General features: G+C 41.9%; 1 protein-coding gene across 2 annotated transcripts in view; it reads left to right on the top strand.

Moving 5' to 3' along the window:
• Positions 1-15,342, top strand: part of LOC310873990 (A disintegrin and metalloproteinase with thrombospondin motifs 2-like) — a 344,256-nt gene that overhangs the window by 204,964 nt on the left and 123,950 nt on the right. The window contains exons 21-22 of one of the 2 annotated variants that reach the window (XM_083786633.1): positions 1,378-1,467; positions 5,721-8,985. The exons of the other annotated variant lie outside the window; for it this stretch is intronic. Coding sequence (XP_083642759.1) covers positions 1,378-1,467; positions 5,721-8,188 — 2,558 coding nt within the window. The 3' untranslated portion in view covers positions 8,189-8,985. Of the gene's footprint in view, positions 1-1,377; positions 1,468-5,720; positions 8,986-15,342 lie in introns of those variants that run through there. 2 annotated transcript variants of the gene reach the window in all.

A 15,342-nucleotide genomic window follows, 5' to 3' on the forward strand; every position in this document is an offset into this window, starting at 1 on the left:
TAACGCTTCTAGAGAGACTTTAGCGTCTCTATGGAATATTAACGCTCCTAGAGAGACTTTAGCGTCTCTATGGAATATTAACGCTTCTAGAGAGCCTTTAGCGTCTCTATGGAATATTAACGCTTCTAGAGAGCCTTTAGCGTCTCTATGGAATATTAACGCTTCTAGAGAGCCTTTAGCGTCTCTATGGAATATTAACGCTCCTAGAGAGCCTTTAGCGTCTCTATGGAATATTAACGCTTCTAGAGAGCCTTTAGCGTCTCTATGGAATATTAACGCTTCTAGAGAGACTTTAGCGTCTCTATGGAATATTAACGCTCCTAGAGAGCCTTTAGCGTCTCTATGGAATATTAACGCTTCTAGAGAGCCTTTAGCGTCTCTATGGAATATTAACGCTTCTAGAGAGACTTTAGCGTCTCTATGGAATATTAACGCTCCTAGAGAGCCTTTAGCGTCTCTATGGAATATTAACGCTCCTAGAGAGACTTTAGCGTCTCTATGGAATATTAGCGCTCCTAGAGAGCCTTTAGCGTCTCTATGGAATATTAACGCTCCTAGAGAGCCTTTAGCGTCTCTATGGAATATTAACGCTCCTAGAGAGCCTTTAGCGTCTCTATGGAATATTAACGCTTCTAGAGAGCCTTTAGCGTCTCTATGGAATATTAACGCTTCTAGAGAGCCTTTAGCGTCTCTATGGAATATTAACGCTCCTAGAGAGACTTTAGCGTCTCTATGGAATATTAACGCTTCTAGAGAGCCTTTAGCGTCTCTATGGAATATTAACGCTTCTAGAGAGACTTTAGCGTCTCTATGGAATATTAACGCTCCTAGAGAGACTTTAGCGTCTCTATGGAATATTAACGCTTCTAGAGAGCCTTTAGCGTCTCTATGGAATATTAACGCTTCTAGAGAGCCTTTAGCGTCTCTATGGAATATTAACGCTTCTAGAGAGCCTTTAGCGTCTCTATGGAATATTAACGCTTCTAGAGAGCCTTTAGCGTCTCTATGGAATATTAACGCTTCTAGAGAGCCTTTAGCGTCTCTATGGAATATTAATGCTCCTAGAGAGACTTTAGCGTCTCTATGGAATATTAACGCTTCTAGAGAGCCTTTAGCGTCTCTATGGAATATTAACGCTCCTAGAGAGACTTTAGCGTCTCTATGGAATATTAACGCTCCTAGAGAGCCTTTAGCGTGACCAGCGTTATAATGGAAGATTATGCCTCCCGGTTTTGGGGAGGAACCGAATGGAGGGGCTTTTCAGAGTAAAAAAGAAATCTGCTGGCACTCACACATTCCCCGGCAAATAAAAAGTTTTAAATATTCCTCTTTTTTCCCCATTTCTCTCTCTCTCTCTCTCTCTCTCTCTCCCCGCAGAGGGCTCGTCCGACCTGAACAAGAACGGCAACATCCTGATCCAGTGGCTGTCGCGTCCCAACCCCAACTTCCCCATCAAGATCTCGTCACGTAAACCCTCCCTCTATAGCTCCTCGCAGCCCGGCCTCCACAGCGGGCCGTCTGTCCTGCGCTGGTCCCTGCCCGTCTCTGTGCTGCTGTCTCTCCAGGGCCGGCCTCGGCTGGCCCCCTGACACCTCTCTTCTCTTTTCCTGTGCCCGCGCCCGTGCGAGCGGCAAAAAAAAAGCTTTCGCTTTTAATATCTTTTCGGGGTGTGTTGGAGGTGGGGGGGGGGGGGGGGGTGTCTCTCTCTCTCTCTCTCTCTCTCTCTCTCTCTGTCTGAGGCGGCTCTAACTGGGGGGGTGTCTCTCTCTCTCTCTCTCTCTGTGTCTGAGGCGGCTCTAACTGGGGGGTGTCTCTGGCTTTCCCCCCCTGTGTGTGCGCTGGTTGGTTCTTCTCTCTATGCTCTGTCTCTCTGTCTCTCTCTCTATCTCTCTCTCTCTTTCCTTTGTGGAGCATTGTGTTGTAACCGCTGGCCAGTCGAAAACTCAAAAGATTTAACATACAAACTTTGATGTGGAAAACGGGGGAAAACGGAAGCGAGCAGATTTTGAGCACGGACGGAGAGGCGTCGTCGTGGGGGCCGCCGTGGGCGAGCGGAGCGAGGCCCCCTAGCGGCTTCGGGGCGGCCTGCGTTTCGCCGCGCGAGCTAGCTGCGTGTTGTCATGGGTTATACCGCTCCTGAGATGCAGACGTGCTTTTTTTTCTCCCCCTCCTCCTTCTCTGGTGCGCTGTCATTGTAGGGAGCGACAGGTGACAAACAGAAAAGGTATATAAATATCTATATATTTAAAATGAGAAAAAAAAAAAAAAGTCAAAGAAATATATATGAAAGCTTTATTGTGAATGTGATCTCGTCACAATGAGGACATCTTTGCTAAAAAAAAAAAGAAGAAAGAAGAAGAAAAGAAAAACAATGCTCATCCCTCATCCTGGTTCCGTTCTGGAATGAGAACAGTGGTTCAAATCTCATCCTGCGTTTCACTCTCGAGACTACTTTATACTCTGTTGTGTGAGGGTGTTGTCCTTTTTGCCCAACAGAAACCCGATCTGCGAGCCCGCAAGGACGCGGCGTCGCATCGCATTCGCAGCGACCATGCACGGCGCGCGCTCTTTGGGCTCGCAGGTCGGTTCTGTTTGGGCAACACAAGCAACACCGACCACACACCGGCGTACAAAAAGAGGCCTCAAGTTTGACAGGAAGGAACTCTGCACAGGTATACAGGAAGTGACATAAGAAAACCTTTTATTTTCTTTCTGTGGGGTGGGGGGCGGGGGGCGGGGGGCGGGGGGGAGGGGAGAGGGGGGGGCTGTGAGGTGAACAATCTCGTAGTGAGGGTTAAATGGAAGACGAAGAAAAAATAACACAGGGTAGTAAGACCACCTGAGGTTGCTTCCCATCTCACCACCATCGAACCATCTTCTCTTTGACTGTTAATACTAAAGTTCAATAAAATGCAGCTTATTTGTGCTTGCAGACTTTAAACAAATACACCTATGAATATATTTGTATTTATATATACCTATAAATCTAAATCTATATATATGAGTAAACAATAATATTAATAACAATGTTTTACCATGAATAAGCTGTAGCTTATTTGCCTAAAAACCTTTGGACTGCTATTGATCGCTTAGATCCTTGACTGTTATGTGTATTTTTTTATTGATTTTACATGAATACAGATGAAAAATATTTAATAAGGGTAAAGTGTTTTGGGGGGAAGGCGGGGAAGACGTTCTATTATGCAGGATTTGATCAGTTAGTTGCCTCTCCATTCTCTCAGATGGATCAGTGGTTTACCGTATTTTCAATCACCTTTTTGTCATGCACATTTTTGCATCCTGTCGATTGTATGTGTGTGTGCGTCTGTGCGTGCGTACGTGAGTGACTGCGTGTGCATGTGGCTGTGTGTGTGTGTGTGTGAGTGTGAGAGCAGATGTGTGTCGTGTGTTTGTTTTGAGGCGAGTGAAAGAGAGAAGGAACAAGGGAGGAAGGGAGGTAAGTGAAAGACTGAAGTACTGCACTGTATGCGCATTTGCGTTCGTGTGCGTGTGTGTGTGCGTGCGTGTGCGTGTGTGTGCGTCCGTGCAATTGCATGTGTGTGTGTGTGTGTGTGTGTGTGTGTGTGTGTGTGCTCATTCATTCAGGCTTCTAGTCATATAGCGATCAGATACAGAAATACCTCATAAACCTTGATTTGAAAGCGTCCGTCCGATCGACTTTTTTTTTTCCTTTTTACTTTTGTGACGAACATTAACCACATGAACAATGCCTTATCTTGGATTTGAATGTAACGGCATTTATCTGCTTTATTACTCATCGAAAAAGTTTTCACGTGGAATAGAGGCAGCTTCAAAAAACTCACACGCCAACGCCAACCAACCATCATCAACACCTAATACCAAGCTGGTGACGTCGGTGACATTATTTCCGACTGGAAGGGTTTACAAAAAGGTTCTAGGGTATCGATACATGTGGAAAAAGAAAAAAAAAACAACGAAACACTTCAGACTTGTCATTGTTATTGTGATCACATATTTCTGTTGTGACGACGATGTAGCGATCGCTATCAAAAAGGTTTTTCCTCGCGGGAAAAGGTGGACCGTTACCATAGCAGTGCGATACTGTATATATACCATTGGTGTTGACTGTATTTAATAACGTTCATGACTGTTATCTTCTTACTTATGACAAAAAAAAAGAAAGAATCTATAATATTCTATATACTTTGGGTAACTGTTTTCGTGGCTTCACTAGCCTGCTGCGTGGTGGTGGTGGTGCGGCCGACGTTATAATGGTCGGGGGGGGGGGTGGGGGGGGGTTAACGTCGGGGGGGGGGGGGGGGGGGGGCATTCAGATGGACTACGTGCACTGCGTCTATATGCACTTTGATTTATCAGGGAAAACTTTTATTAATGTTTTGTAAATGTTTCATATGACACTTAACGTGCCATTCCGAGTTTTTACATCATCATCATCATCATCATGGAAATCCCGTGTTATAATTTGAAGCAGCAAAACTATATATTATCATTTATGTATACCTTCTTTCATTTGATTCCTCAAAATTGATAAACTGATTGACTGATTGATTTCCAAGTAATGAAGTGTTTTACCAAAGTGACTGTGAACTTGTACCTTTCGATACAGTTGAATTATTTTTCTTAAGAAAAGAATATATCTATATATTGAGGGCGGGGGGGCGGGGTGTACATCTCATTGTTTCAGTTCCTGTCATTCTCAAACAGCAAAGGTTGTATCAATAAAAATGTTTTAAAAAGTGAGACGTTTCTCTGGGGAATTTTCACTGGATTCTGTGTCCGATTTGACAGGGAGCTCATTGTACTGCCATGGTTACGGACGGGTACAAATCAAGCAACACGAGAAAAAGTCGTACAGTAGGGCATTAAGCAACTAGTCGACTAGTTTACTTGTCGACTAGGAAATCCACTTGTCGACCTTTTTTTTTTTAGGCCTCAAGATCAAGGCAACTAGTCAACTAGTAAAAATGACTAGAAGTGAATGCCCTATCTTAAAGTAGTTCAAATCAAAACAACATTCAGCTTCAGAAACACATGTCTCCACAACAGAAGCCTGGCCTCTATCCTCCTCCTCCTCCTCCTCTATTGATTTCTGTTGCTCTGAACTAACCTAATGACTGCTGCAGATGCATTTGGGTTTTTCTACTCTTCCTTTCTGCATTGTCTGCCTAATGGTGTGGCTTTACCACAATGTACTACAATGACTGTACACAGTGTGGATACACACAGATTCACGCACGGACACGTGCACGTGCAGACAGAAAACGGCTCGTTCTAAAAATGTCTTCTTGAACACGAAATCTTGAAATTGTATCCCCAAACAGTGGTGGTACTTTTAGTTTACTTGAGCATTTCCTTTTTTTTTTTACTTCTACTCCACAATACACCTCAGAGGCAAATATTGTACTTTTACTCCACTACAATTATTTGAAAACTTTAGTTGCTAGTTACTTTGTAGATCTTTATCATTACAAAACATACATTTACCACTTCAGCCCTATATACATCAATTTGAAAATAGCCGATCTACAAGCTTACAATGCGTCACGATGCAACGCATTGTGAGCTTGTAGATCTTGTAGATTATAGATTTAAAAAAAAAAAAAAAAAACTTTTTAACCACTGCTGCTAGTAAACCACACACGCACACACACACACGAGCCCTCCCTCCCGCTGTACCCATGTCTCAGCTCTCTGTTCTCTCCCCCCTCCCCCCACAGGCCAGCGCTGTCATGGAGACCGCTCAGTGTTCTGTAGCATGGAGGTGCTGAAGCGCTACTGCTCCCTACCGGGCTACCAGCGCATGTGCTGCAAATCCTGCAGCAACATCACCACCACCACCACAGACCCTGTCACCACTGTCATCCCAGACCCTGACACCACCATCTTCACAGACCACGCTGTCACCACTGTCTTCCCAGACCCTGACACCACCATCTTTACAGACCACCCTGTCACCACTGTCACCACAGACCCTGACACCACCATCTTCACAGACTACCCTGTCACCACTGTCACCACAGACCCTGACACCACCATCTTCACAGACCACCCTGTCACCCTCATCACAGACCCTGTCACCACCCTCATCCCGGACCCTGTCACAACCATCACTGACCCTGTCACCACCCTCATCCCAGACACTTTCACCACCACCATCACTGACCCTGTCACCACCGTCGCAGACCCTGTCACCACCCTCATCCCAGACCCTGTCACCACCATCACAGACCACCCTGTCACCCTCATCACAGACCCTGTCACCACCATCACAGACCACCCTGTCACCACCCTCATCCCAGACCCTGTCACCACCGTCGCAGACCCCGTCGTCCCCACTCATCCGTCCACCTCCCCTGAACAGACCAGTGCCACCCAGTGGATAATGGCTCAATCCCCGGCCATCGCCACCACATCCACCGTCTTCACCCACCCGTTTACCTCCCCTACTACTCTTCCTCCTACCACCCCTGAAGTCCCTTCCAGCGTTCCTACTACCCCTATGGCAACCTTCCCAGTTACCACCACTAGTCCCAGCACTACTGCTTACCCCCTGCCTCTGCCCCCTCCGGACAACACTGATGATACCGCACACCTAAACCCACCATACACTACAGATACTCCAACACCGCTAGGTCCCAAAATCATCCCAAAAAAGACAACTCCGGCAAAGTCCAATCCCAAAAAGAATGTTCCACCAAAGAATAACACCAAAAAAGTGATTCCACCGAAGACGCAATTGAAAAAGAACACCCCAACGAAAAATACTACCAAAACCGCTATTGAAGCAAAAAACACCAACAAAAAGGTTATTCCATCTAAGACCACTCCCGAAAAGAATACTCCTGCAAAATCTGCCCCCAAAAAGACTATCCCTAAAAAGAATATTCCAGCCAAGTCTAATCCCAAAAAGAATATTCCAGCTAAATCTGTGCCCAAAAAGAATATTCCAGCTAATTATCCCAAAAAGAATATTCCAGCTAAATCTGTGCCAAAAAAGAATATTCCAGCCAAATCTAATCCCAAAAACAATATTCCAGCAAAGACTGTGCCCAAAAAGAATATTCCAGCAAAGACTGTGCCCAAAAAGAATATTCCAGCAAAGACTCTGCCCAAAAAGAATATTCCAGCAAAGACTGTGCCCAAAAAGAATATTCCAGCAAAGACTGTGCCCAAAAAGGATTTTCCAAAAAAGTCTATACCCCAAAAAGATATTCCAGAAAAGTCTGTCCCCAAAAAGAAAACAATAATGCAAGCTATTCTAGAGGCTAAAAAGGTCATGCCACCAAAATCCAATAAAAATAAAAATATCAGTCAGAAAAAGACCAGCCCACCAATGACAACTCCCTCCTCCTCCGACACAGCCCACACTCACTTAACAAGCCAAGAACCCTTATGGGAGTATCCCTCTTTCACACCGTCCCCCAGCACTAGTTCCCTTGCCACAGCTCCAAGCATGCCTGTCCCACCGTCAATCAGCAATGATAGAGAAACTACAAGCGAAACTCCTCAGTGGCTCTATCTCCGCACAGACGAGGGAACCTCAACGCCCAGTACGTTTACGTTTCACGACGTCATAACGTCGCCCGACGGAACCATTTACTTTGAGGACGCCACAGTGTCTAGCAGCGATGTCGCTTTAAGCAGCAGCGGCGATGCCACACTCATTATCAGAGGCGAGAGCGTTCTCAGTGGCGATCACAGTACGATGCCGTACGGCCATCCCGCCGTGATGATGACTAGCGGAACGCTGGTGATGGACGACGACCTCGCGCTGGTGATTCCTACTGTCACCGGCGATGACGTCAGGGACCTGCGCTCACCTTATTGGTCGGACCTGCCCGAGTACATCCCGGTGAGCGTCACGACCTCGGACCTAATCACCGACCCTCCTCCTCTCCAGACCACCGCGGAACGACTCATTTACACGACCACGGCAACGGCCACGGTCGGGCCCCACTGGGGTGGAGTAGTAGTGGAGGAGGAGGTCAGTGAGAACAACTCTGTCGACCTCATCCCGTACGGCAGCAGCAGAGTCGTGGGCGTAGACAACGACCTCTCTCAGAGCAACCTGATCGCGAGGCGTCGGATCAACCTCCGAGAGAGGACGAGGAACAAGCGCATCCAGGAGCTTCTGGAGGAGAAGCGGAACTTTCTGCTCAGGATGAAGCGAGCTCGGCCAGCGTGAGGAATATAGATGCAAAGCCCCTTCTCATTTCTCTTATAGAGATGACGTCTTCTTAAAAAGACTGGTTGTTTTTAAAGCCCTTCTGAGCTCCTGTCAAGCATCCCGTCGACGTGCCCTTATTTGCAGAAACACTAAATACTGACTGTCTTTATGACATCCAGACTCTCGCATCAGTAGCTATGGCACACTGGACCCTTTGAGAGAAACAAAAATCATGGCCAGATGTTTGCACATTTGTTTTGAATAAAGAAAATCCTTTTAGATTATATAGACTGTAAAACAGTTGCCGATTTGAAGCAAACCGTCTTGTCTGTGCAACCACAATAGTAGCCTACATAAACAGATGTGACGAAAACCACTCAATTTGTCAATCACTTTACATTTGGATCCAGACAAATATGCCACTATGTATTTGTTTGAAGATCTGGCACATATAGGGTACCACAATAGACCATACGTGTCTGCAATGCAGACATCCCTGCCAGCACTTATGAATCAACAAAAGCTAGACTCAAAATGTAAAATAAAACAGCATTGCCACCCAGGACTGCAGGAATAAATATAACCCACTAAACCAGTGGTTTTCAACCAGTGGTCCGGGGATCACCAGTGTTCGTTGAGGGAGTTTCAAGTGGTCCCCAACCCAGCTAAATGCAGAGTTGGTAACCAAAGGGACCCTTATGAATCTTTAAGTGTAACATGACCCTTATGGGTCCATTTGGTTTCAACTTTACATGCTCAACAGTTGTTTTTGTTACACATCTGCATTACTTAATTACAAGAATTTAGAGAATGTAAAATAATTGTTATTTTTGATCGTTTGCCTGTTGTCCTAATGGTAGCATACCACATCAATACAGTATGAAATTGTGAACAGAATCTTATCCAACAATAACAAAGTATTATTTTTGTTTGGGGTCTGAGAGGCTAATCTCATCAAATGGTGGTCCGTGGCTGTCTCAAATGCCAAATAAATAATGGTGCTTTATATGAAAAAGGTTGAAAACCACTTCACTAAACGAATATGAACAGCTCTCAGGGCTCTGCCAACTAACAGATGAGACCAGCTGGATATTATTTAATTATTGTATCCTTGTTCATGGTCTGAATCCGGGTACTCTGTATGAACTGCAAACTGACTGTTTTGGAGGCATTAATGCAAATATAGTGTTACCATACCCCCATATGTTCCCTTTTTTGAATGACTTGTCTTAAGACTGTTACGCTGTCCGAAACAACAACATACGTACGTCGTACGGTATGTATGTTGACATCATGCCATCTCTCAGGCAGCTAACGAGAGCTCTGGAAGACTATTGAGGCCAAACGGTGTTTCCTGGATTTTGACAGGAAACACTGTGCATGTGTGCGTGCGTGCGTGCGCACAGGGCAACACACAGGAAAATACATAATATGACCGTAACAATAACATATATGAAGATATATGTTAATATCTCAATTCAAGAGTTGTCAAAGTGTAAATTAAAGAAATGGTTTTGATATATTGATATTTTCCATATATTTTTAACTAAATGGTCAGAACAGTGTGGTAATTAATTTAGTTGCTGTGGTGCTTAAAGACATTGAGTCATTGTGCTTTCAGTTGTGTATATTTCTCAATAGGAAGATGAAATAATAAGAAGAAAAAAATAAGCCTATTCATATCCACAAATCTATCATCACGATAGAAGCTTCGAGGGCCAGTTCATTTTTTTATGTTTCCGAACATGTTAATACTGGTACATTTCTGCCTTGCAGCTGCTGCCAAAGCACATACGTCTCTGTACGATATCTGTACATATGAAACAGAAGTTAATGTTTTAATATTTATTAAAGTTCAATTGCCTGTGGTATTTTGCAAATTTTAAGTTGTCTGAAATCTTTACTTTCTATTTAATTGAACTGATTGAATTGAATGACCTGACAGGGGGAGAGATAGCTGTTGATGTCGTTGGTGGCTTTGTTTGTGCTCTTAATACTGTATTTAAAAATGAAACGCTTCGAACAGCAGCCTATAAGCTCAATATCTCAATAGAAAATGAATCATGTATGAGTTGATGGTGAAATGTCTTGGAACTGTGATGATGATGATCTTTATTGAAACTATACTGGTGCACACATTCACATCATCTTGACGAAAACATGTACACACATGCACACACACACACACACCCTTCTTGTTTGTCCCTCTTTTGATTTTGATTTCTAGTTTTTAACCTTTTAAACCTTTTTAAATAGTTTTCTAATAAATATGTCTGTACCTCTTTCTGTAAAGCGACTTTGGGTACCCAGAAAAGCGCTATATAAATCGTATATATTATTATTATTATGTAATGTGGGAACCTGGAAAGGGGAACACCACTCATTTTCAACATTGAACTATGTCATTAATATACCTTAGAGTTGTGTCTAAGAAGTAATACTGTTTAGCCTAGAACTGGAGGTCTAGATTCTAGAACTTGGGGTTATTGGATCAGTGACATCACAAAGTTGTACATCTGTATGATGTCACTGCATGATCCCATAGCCTGGGAAACCCAGAGGTTTTTATTTTACTGATCCCATGACCCCAAGTATAGCCCTCCAGTTCTAGGCTAAAGACTTTGTTTGTTGGACCAGAACAGTGTCCTTGTGGTTAGAATGTTGAAAATAAGTGGAAGGCATGCAACGGCCAACATAAAAACCAGCACACATCATCGATTATCTTCTTAGTGGTTATTCTACTTTTGATGCATCAAATAATCGAGGAGATAATCGATCGAGAGATTCTTAGTCGACTACCCAATCTCTTAAACGATTAGTCAAGTTTTTTTTCTCTTTGTTTGCATGATTCGACTTAGAGATTGTTATATAATTTTAACAAATAGTTTGAAAATTATAATAATAAAAAATAGGATATTTGGAGAAACCAAGCTAGATGATATGATGAAGGGGATGGGATGATGTGTCATGTTCTGTGATTTTAAATAGTTCTTGGAGAATAAACACTCTTTAGAGTGTAACATGACCCTTATGGGTCCATTTGGTTTCACTTTTGTTGCTGCATTACTTTATTTACAAGAATTGAATGTAAAATAATTGTTATTTTTGATCGTTTGCCTGTTGTCTCTCCTAATGGTACCACATCAATACAGTATGGCATTGTGAACAGAATCTTATCCAACAATACCAAAATATTCTTTTTGTTTGGGGTCTGAGAGGCTAATCTCATCAAATGGTGTTCCGTGGCTGTCTCAAATGGCAAATAAATTATGGTGCTTTATATGAAAAAGGTTGAAAACCACTTCACTAAACGAATATGAACAGCTCTCAGGGCTCTGCCAACTAACAGATGATATTATTTATAGCTATGATATTATAGCTGGATATTATTTAATTATTGTATCCTTGTTAGTGGTCAATCTTCTGAATCCGGGTACTCTGTATGAACTGCAAACTGACTGTTTTGGAGGCATTAATGCAAATATGGTGTTGCCATACCCCCATATGTTCCCTTTTTTGAATGATGTTGACTTGTTTTAGACTGTTCTGCTGTCAGAATCATCAGCTTAATCTCAACTCCACACACGCACGCATGCACACACGCACGCACACACACACACACACACACACACACACACACACACACACACACACACACACACACACACACACACACTCTCTCTATCTCTCTCTCTCTTCCAACTCAACTTGACCACCTTGGCCCTAGCCATCAGCAAACCCATGCAACCTTTATCTCATTAATAATAAGCCAACAGTGTGAAGCACATAATTGTTAGGTTGACTTGACATAACACTGGACAGTTCTTAATTTTGTGCGCAAACTGCAGTGCTGCATAGACAGGCATATGTTATGTACATGTGTTGTCGTGTGTTCTTTGTTATATGTTCATATATGTTGATACAGTATATGTTCATATATTGTCATGTTATATGTTCATATGTTGTGTCATCTGCATGTCATATGTTCATATGTTGTCATACTGTATGTTTATATGTCATATGTTCCTATGTTGACATATGTTGACATGTTCGTAGCATATGTTATATGTTTCATACATATGTTGTCCCATTCATATGATATATGTCCATATGTGTATCATATGTTCATATATTATGCATAATGTTGTCTTTTATGCATAAGTTCACATGTTATCATTATGTTCATATGTTATCATATGTTCATATGTTGTCATATTTCATATGCTATATGTTCATATGATCGGGACATCCCATTATTATATCCATAGCATTATATTAGACTGCATATTGTCTGTGATTTTGGATATTGAATTGATATGGCGTTAAGTGTTGGGATGGCATATATTGGATTGGGAAAAGTTGGTATCGGCAGATACTCAAAATCAAATGACCGGAATTGGATTGGGAGCAAACAAACGTGATTGGGACATCCCTAGTTATCATATGTTCATAATATGTCATATGTTAATATGTTGCCATGCTTATAGGTTCATATGTTGTCATATGATCACAATAATCATTTGTCCATATACTGTCATCATGATATGTTATTTGTTCATTATGTCATAACAGTATGGCTCACAATATACATTTCATGTACAGTATGCATATGCCATGAACATAATATAACAAGAAAGTTTGGGGCCAAACCTTTAAATAATAAAAATGCTACTGAATGTTTTAAAAGATTTCACAACAATGTATTCTGTGTTGGATTGAAAGGACAATGAGAAGAAAAAGGCTATGGTACAAATTGAACTGGGCTCAGTAGTTGAAAGTAAGTGAGTTTGGACCCATGCTTGGACCCATGCTTTGTAAAGAATAAAGGTAATGGGTCGCACACACCGAGACTGCGTTTTTAGTGAGACACTGATGAAGGCTGGATAGCCGTAACGTCTGTCATGCAAAAGTAAAATCTAAAAGCACAGTCTTGGTGTGTGCGACCCATTACCTTTATTTTTACAATGTGATTTCAACGGGTAACGCACCATAAGTCAGAGCGCGGTGGTCACAAGGCCTATAGTGTACAATACTAGATGAAATGGACAGTTCTAATTTGTGTCAATGGCATACTCTTGCATATAAGAAGGTCTCTGCCCTGCTTCATGAGTTTGGTGTTCGAGTAACTAAATATACATATTCAGTCTTTTCGTCTTTTACTATTTTGAAAAACATTTTAAAATAGTTCAAATAGCCAACCTACAAGATCACAACGTGTCGATGTAGATCGGCTAGTTGAACTATTTTAAAATGTTTTGCAAAATAGTAAAAATAACTTTAGAGATAAGGAGTAATTAAGGGATGGTGCAAGATAGGTCCCTAAGGCTAAAAGACTATATTTGGTCGACTAAAAGACTAAAATAGGACTAAAACTAACTTTTTTTTACTTTTGAAACGGAACATTCTGCATAACGTGTAATTTTACTTTTGGTATTTTAAGTACAGTACAGTAACATTTTGATGCCAATACTTTTGTACTTTTACTCAAGTACATGAATTCGGGACTTTCACTTGTAACTGGCATTTCAGTATTGATAGTTTTTTTTTAAAACACTTATTATTATTGATGCAGCAATGAATACACATACATACTGTATGTACATTTTGCTGTAAAGTAATTAGTAAACTAGTATACATAATAAGAAGAAGGTAAAAAAAAAAGAGAAAAAAAAGAAAAGAAAAAAGTAAAACAGCATTTTCCATCAGGGTATGGTATCTAGGTTACATACAGTTTATCCATCATTCAGTTAAATAGTAAAGGTATTCATAGTTTGACTTAAGTAAAACATTGTAGTACTTTTTATTTCTTAATGATGCTGATGGGAGAGGAGGACAACTACTAGAACTTGTGCTATAAACACAGTAGTGGTTCTCAGTGTGGGATCCGGGGACCCCCGGGGTCCTTGAGGGGTTTCCAGGGGTCCCCAGCTAAATGATTGATTGTCCCAGAGTTAAATGGATTTTTACAGGGTATGGATTGGGGTCCCAGAGATTAATACAAAAATGGCAAGGGTCTGTGGCCTAATGCATTATACAAAGTGGGGGGTCCTTAAAATTAAACAGTTTGAGAATCACTGTAATAGAATTTGGACAAATTTGAATACTTTAACTTAAAGTATGTTTTGAGGCCAATAGGCCTACCTTTGTACCTTTTTACTCAAAATTAAATTTTTACATAGAAGAATACGAGTACTTTCTTCCCCCACTGATATGCACTGTCTTTAATGACCATCCATGCTGACAGTGTTTTCTTTTGAATGGGACTTCCTGTGGGCACGTCACCATGGGCGTGTCACTGTGTGTGCGGTGCGCGCCCGTGCTAATGTGAGTGTACTAGGTAAACATTATTTGCAGCAGTATAATCAATCACACTGAGGCACTTTGACACTTTTGTGTGTGTACTCTATTAGTGAATGGATCTTATTATAGCCGTGATCTAGAAATAAAGTGACCTTTGAACACTGGCTAGCATATAGCATGTCATGGTTGTCTGCACACATGAGTCATGGGTCTCATGGGTGTGTGTGTATGTGTGTGTGTGTGTGTGTGTGTGTGTGTGTGTGTGTGTGTGTGTGTGTGTGTGTGTGCGTGTGCGTGTGTTCGTTCATTCATTGAACGTGATAAGACGAAGCTGAGCAATCAGCACAGTCTGTTTATTTTTCTTCTATCTTTTGTTGCCATTATTTGTATCTTTATCTCTATACACCACACACACCACCAGGGAATCCCATGGGTCGACCAACCCAGGCTAAGTCATTGAAGTTTTTTTTTCATTTCTTTTTTTTTCATGTATGTTCAAATTGACATATTGGTTGTTCAGTTGTTTGACCCACCAGTTTTGGAGATATGGCATGTCTTGCAGAAAACAGCGAGTTGAGAAAACAGGCTTGAAAGGTTCACTTCTGTGGGCTCTAACATTACACCTGTTTTAAGCCTTTATTTCATTACATTTCAGCTCTGACATTTATTTCAGACATGCTCTATCGTTTTTCTCCTCTCCTGAACAGTTAGTCTTGCCACCATGACTGTCTCTGTATCAAAAAGACAATGAATGCAGCCACAGTTCCTTAATGTTGACTGTGTTTTCTTGTGGTGAGTCAATAGTGTAAATCATATTCCAGTTTTGGGTGATAAGGTGACCACCGAAATACTACAACATGACGTCACGCCGC

The sequence above is a fragment of the Protomyctophum parallelum genome (assembly GCF_964188405.1).
Source record: "Protomyctophum parallelum genome assembly, chromosome: 16".
Lineage (NCBI taxonomy): Eukaryota > Metazoa > Chordata > Actinopteri > Myctophiformes > Myctophidae > Protomyctophum > Protomyctophum parallelum.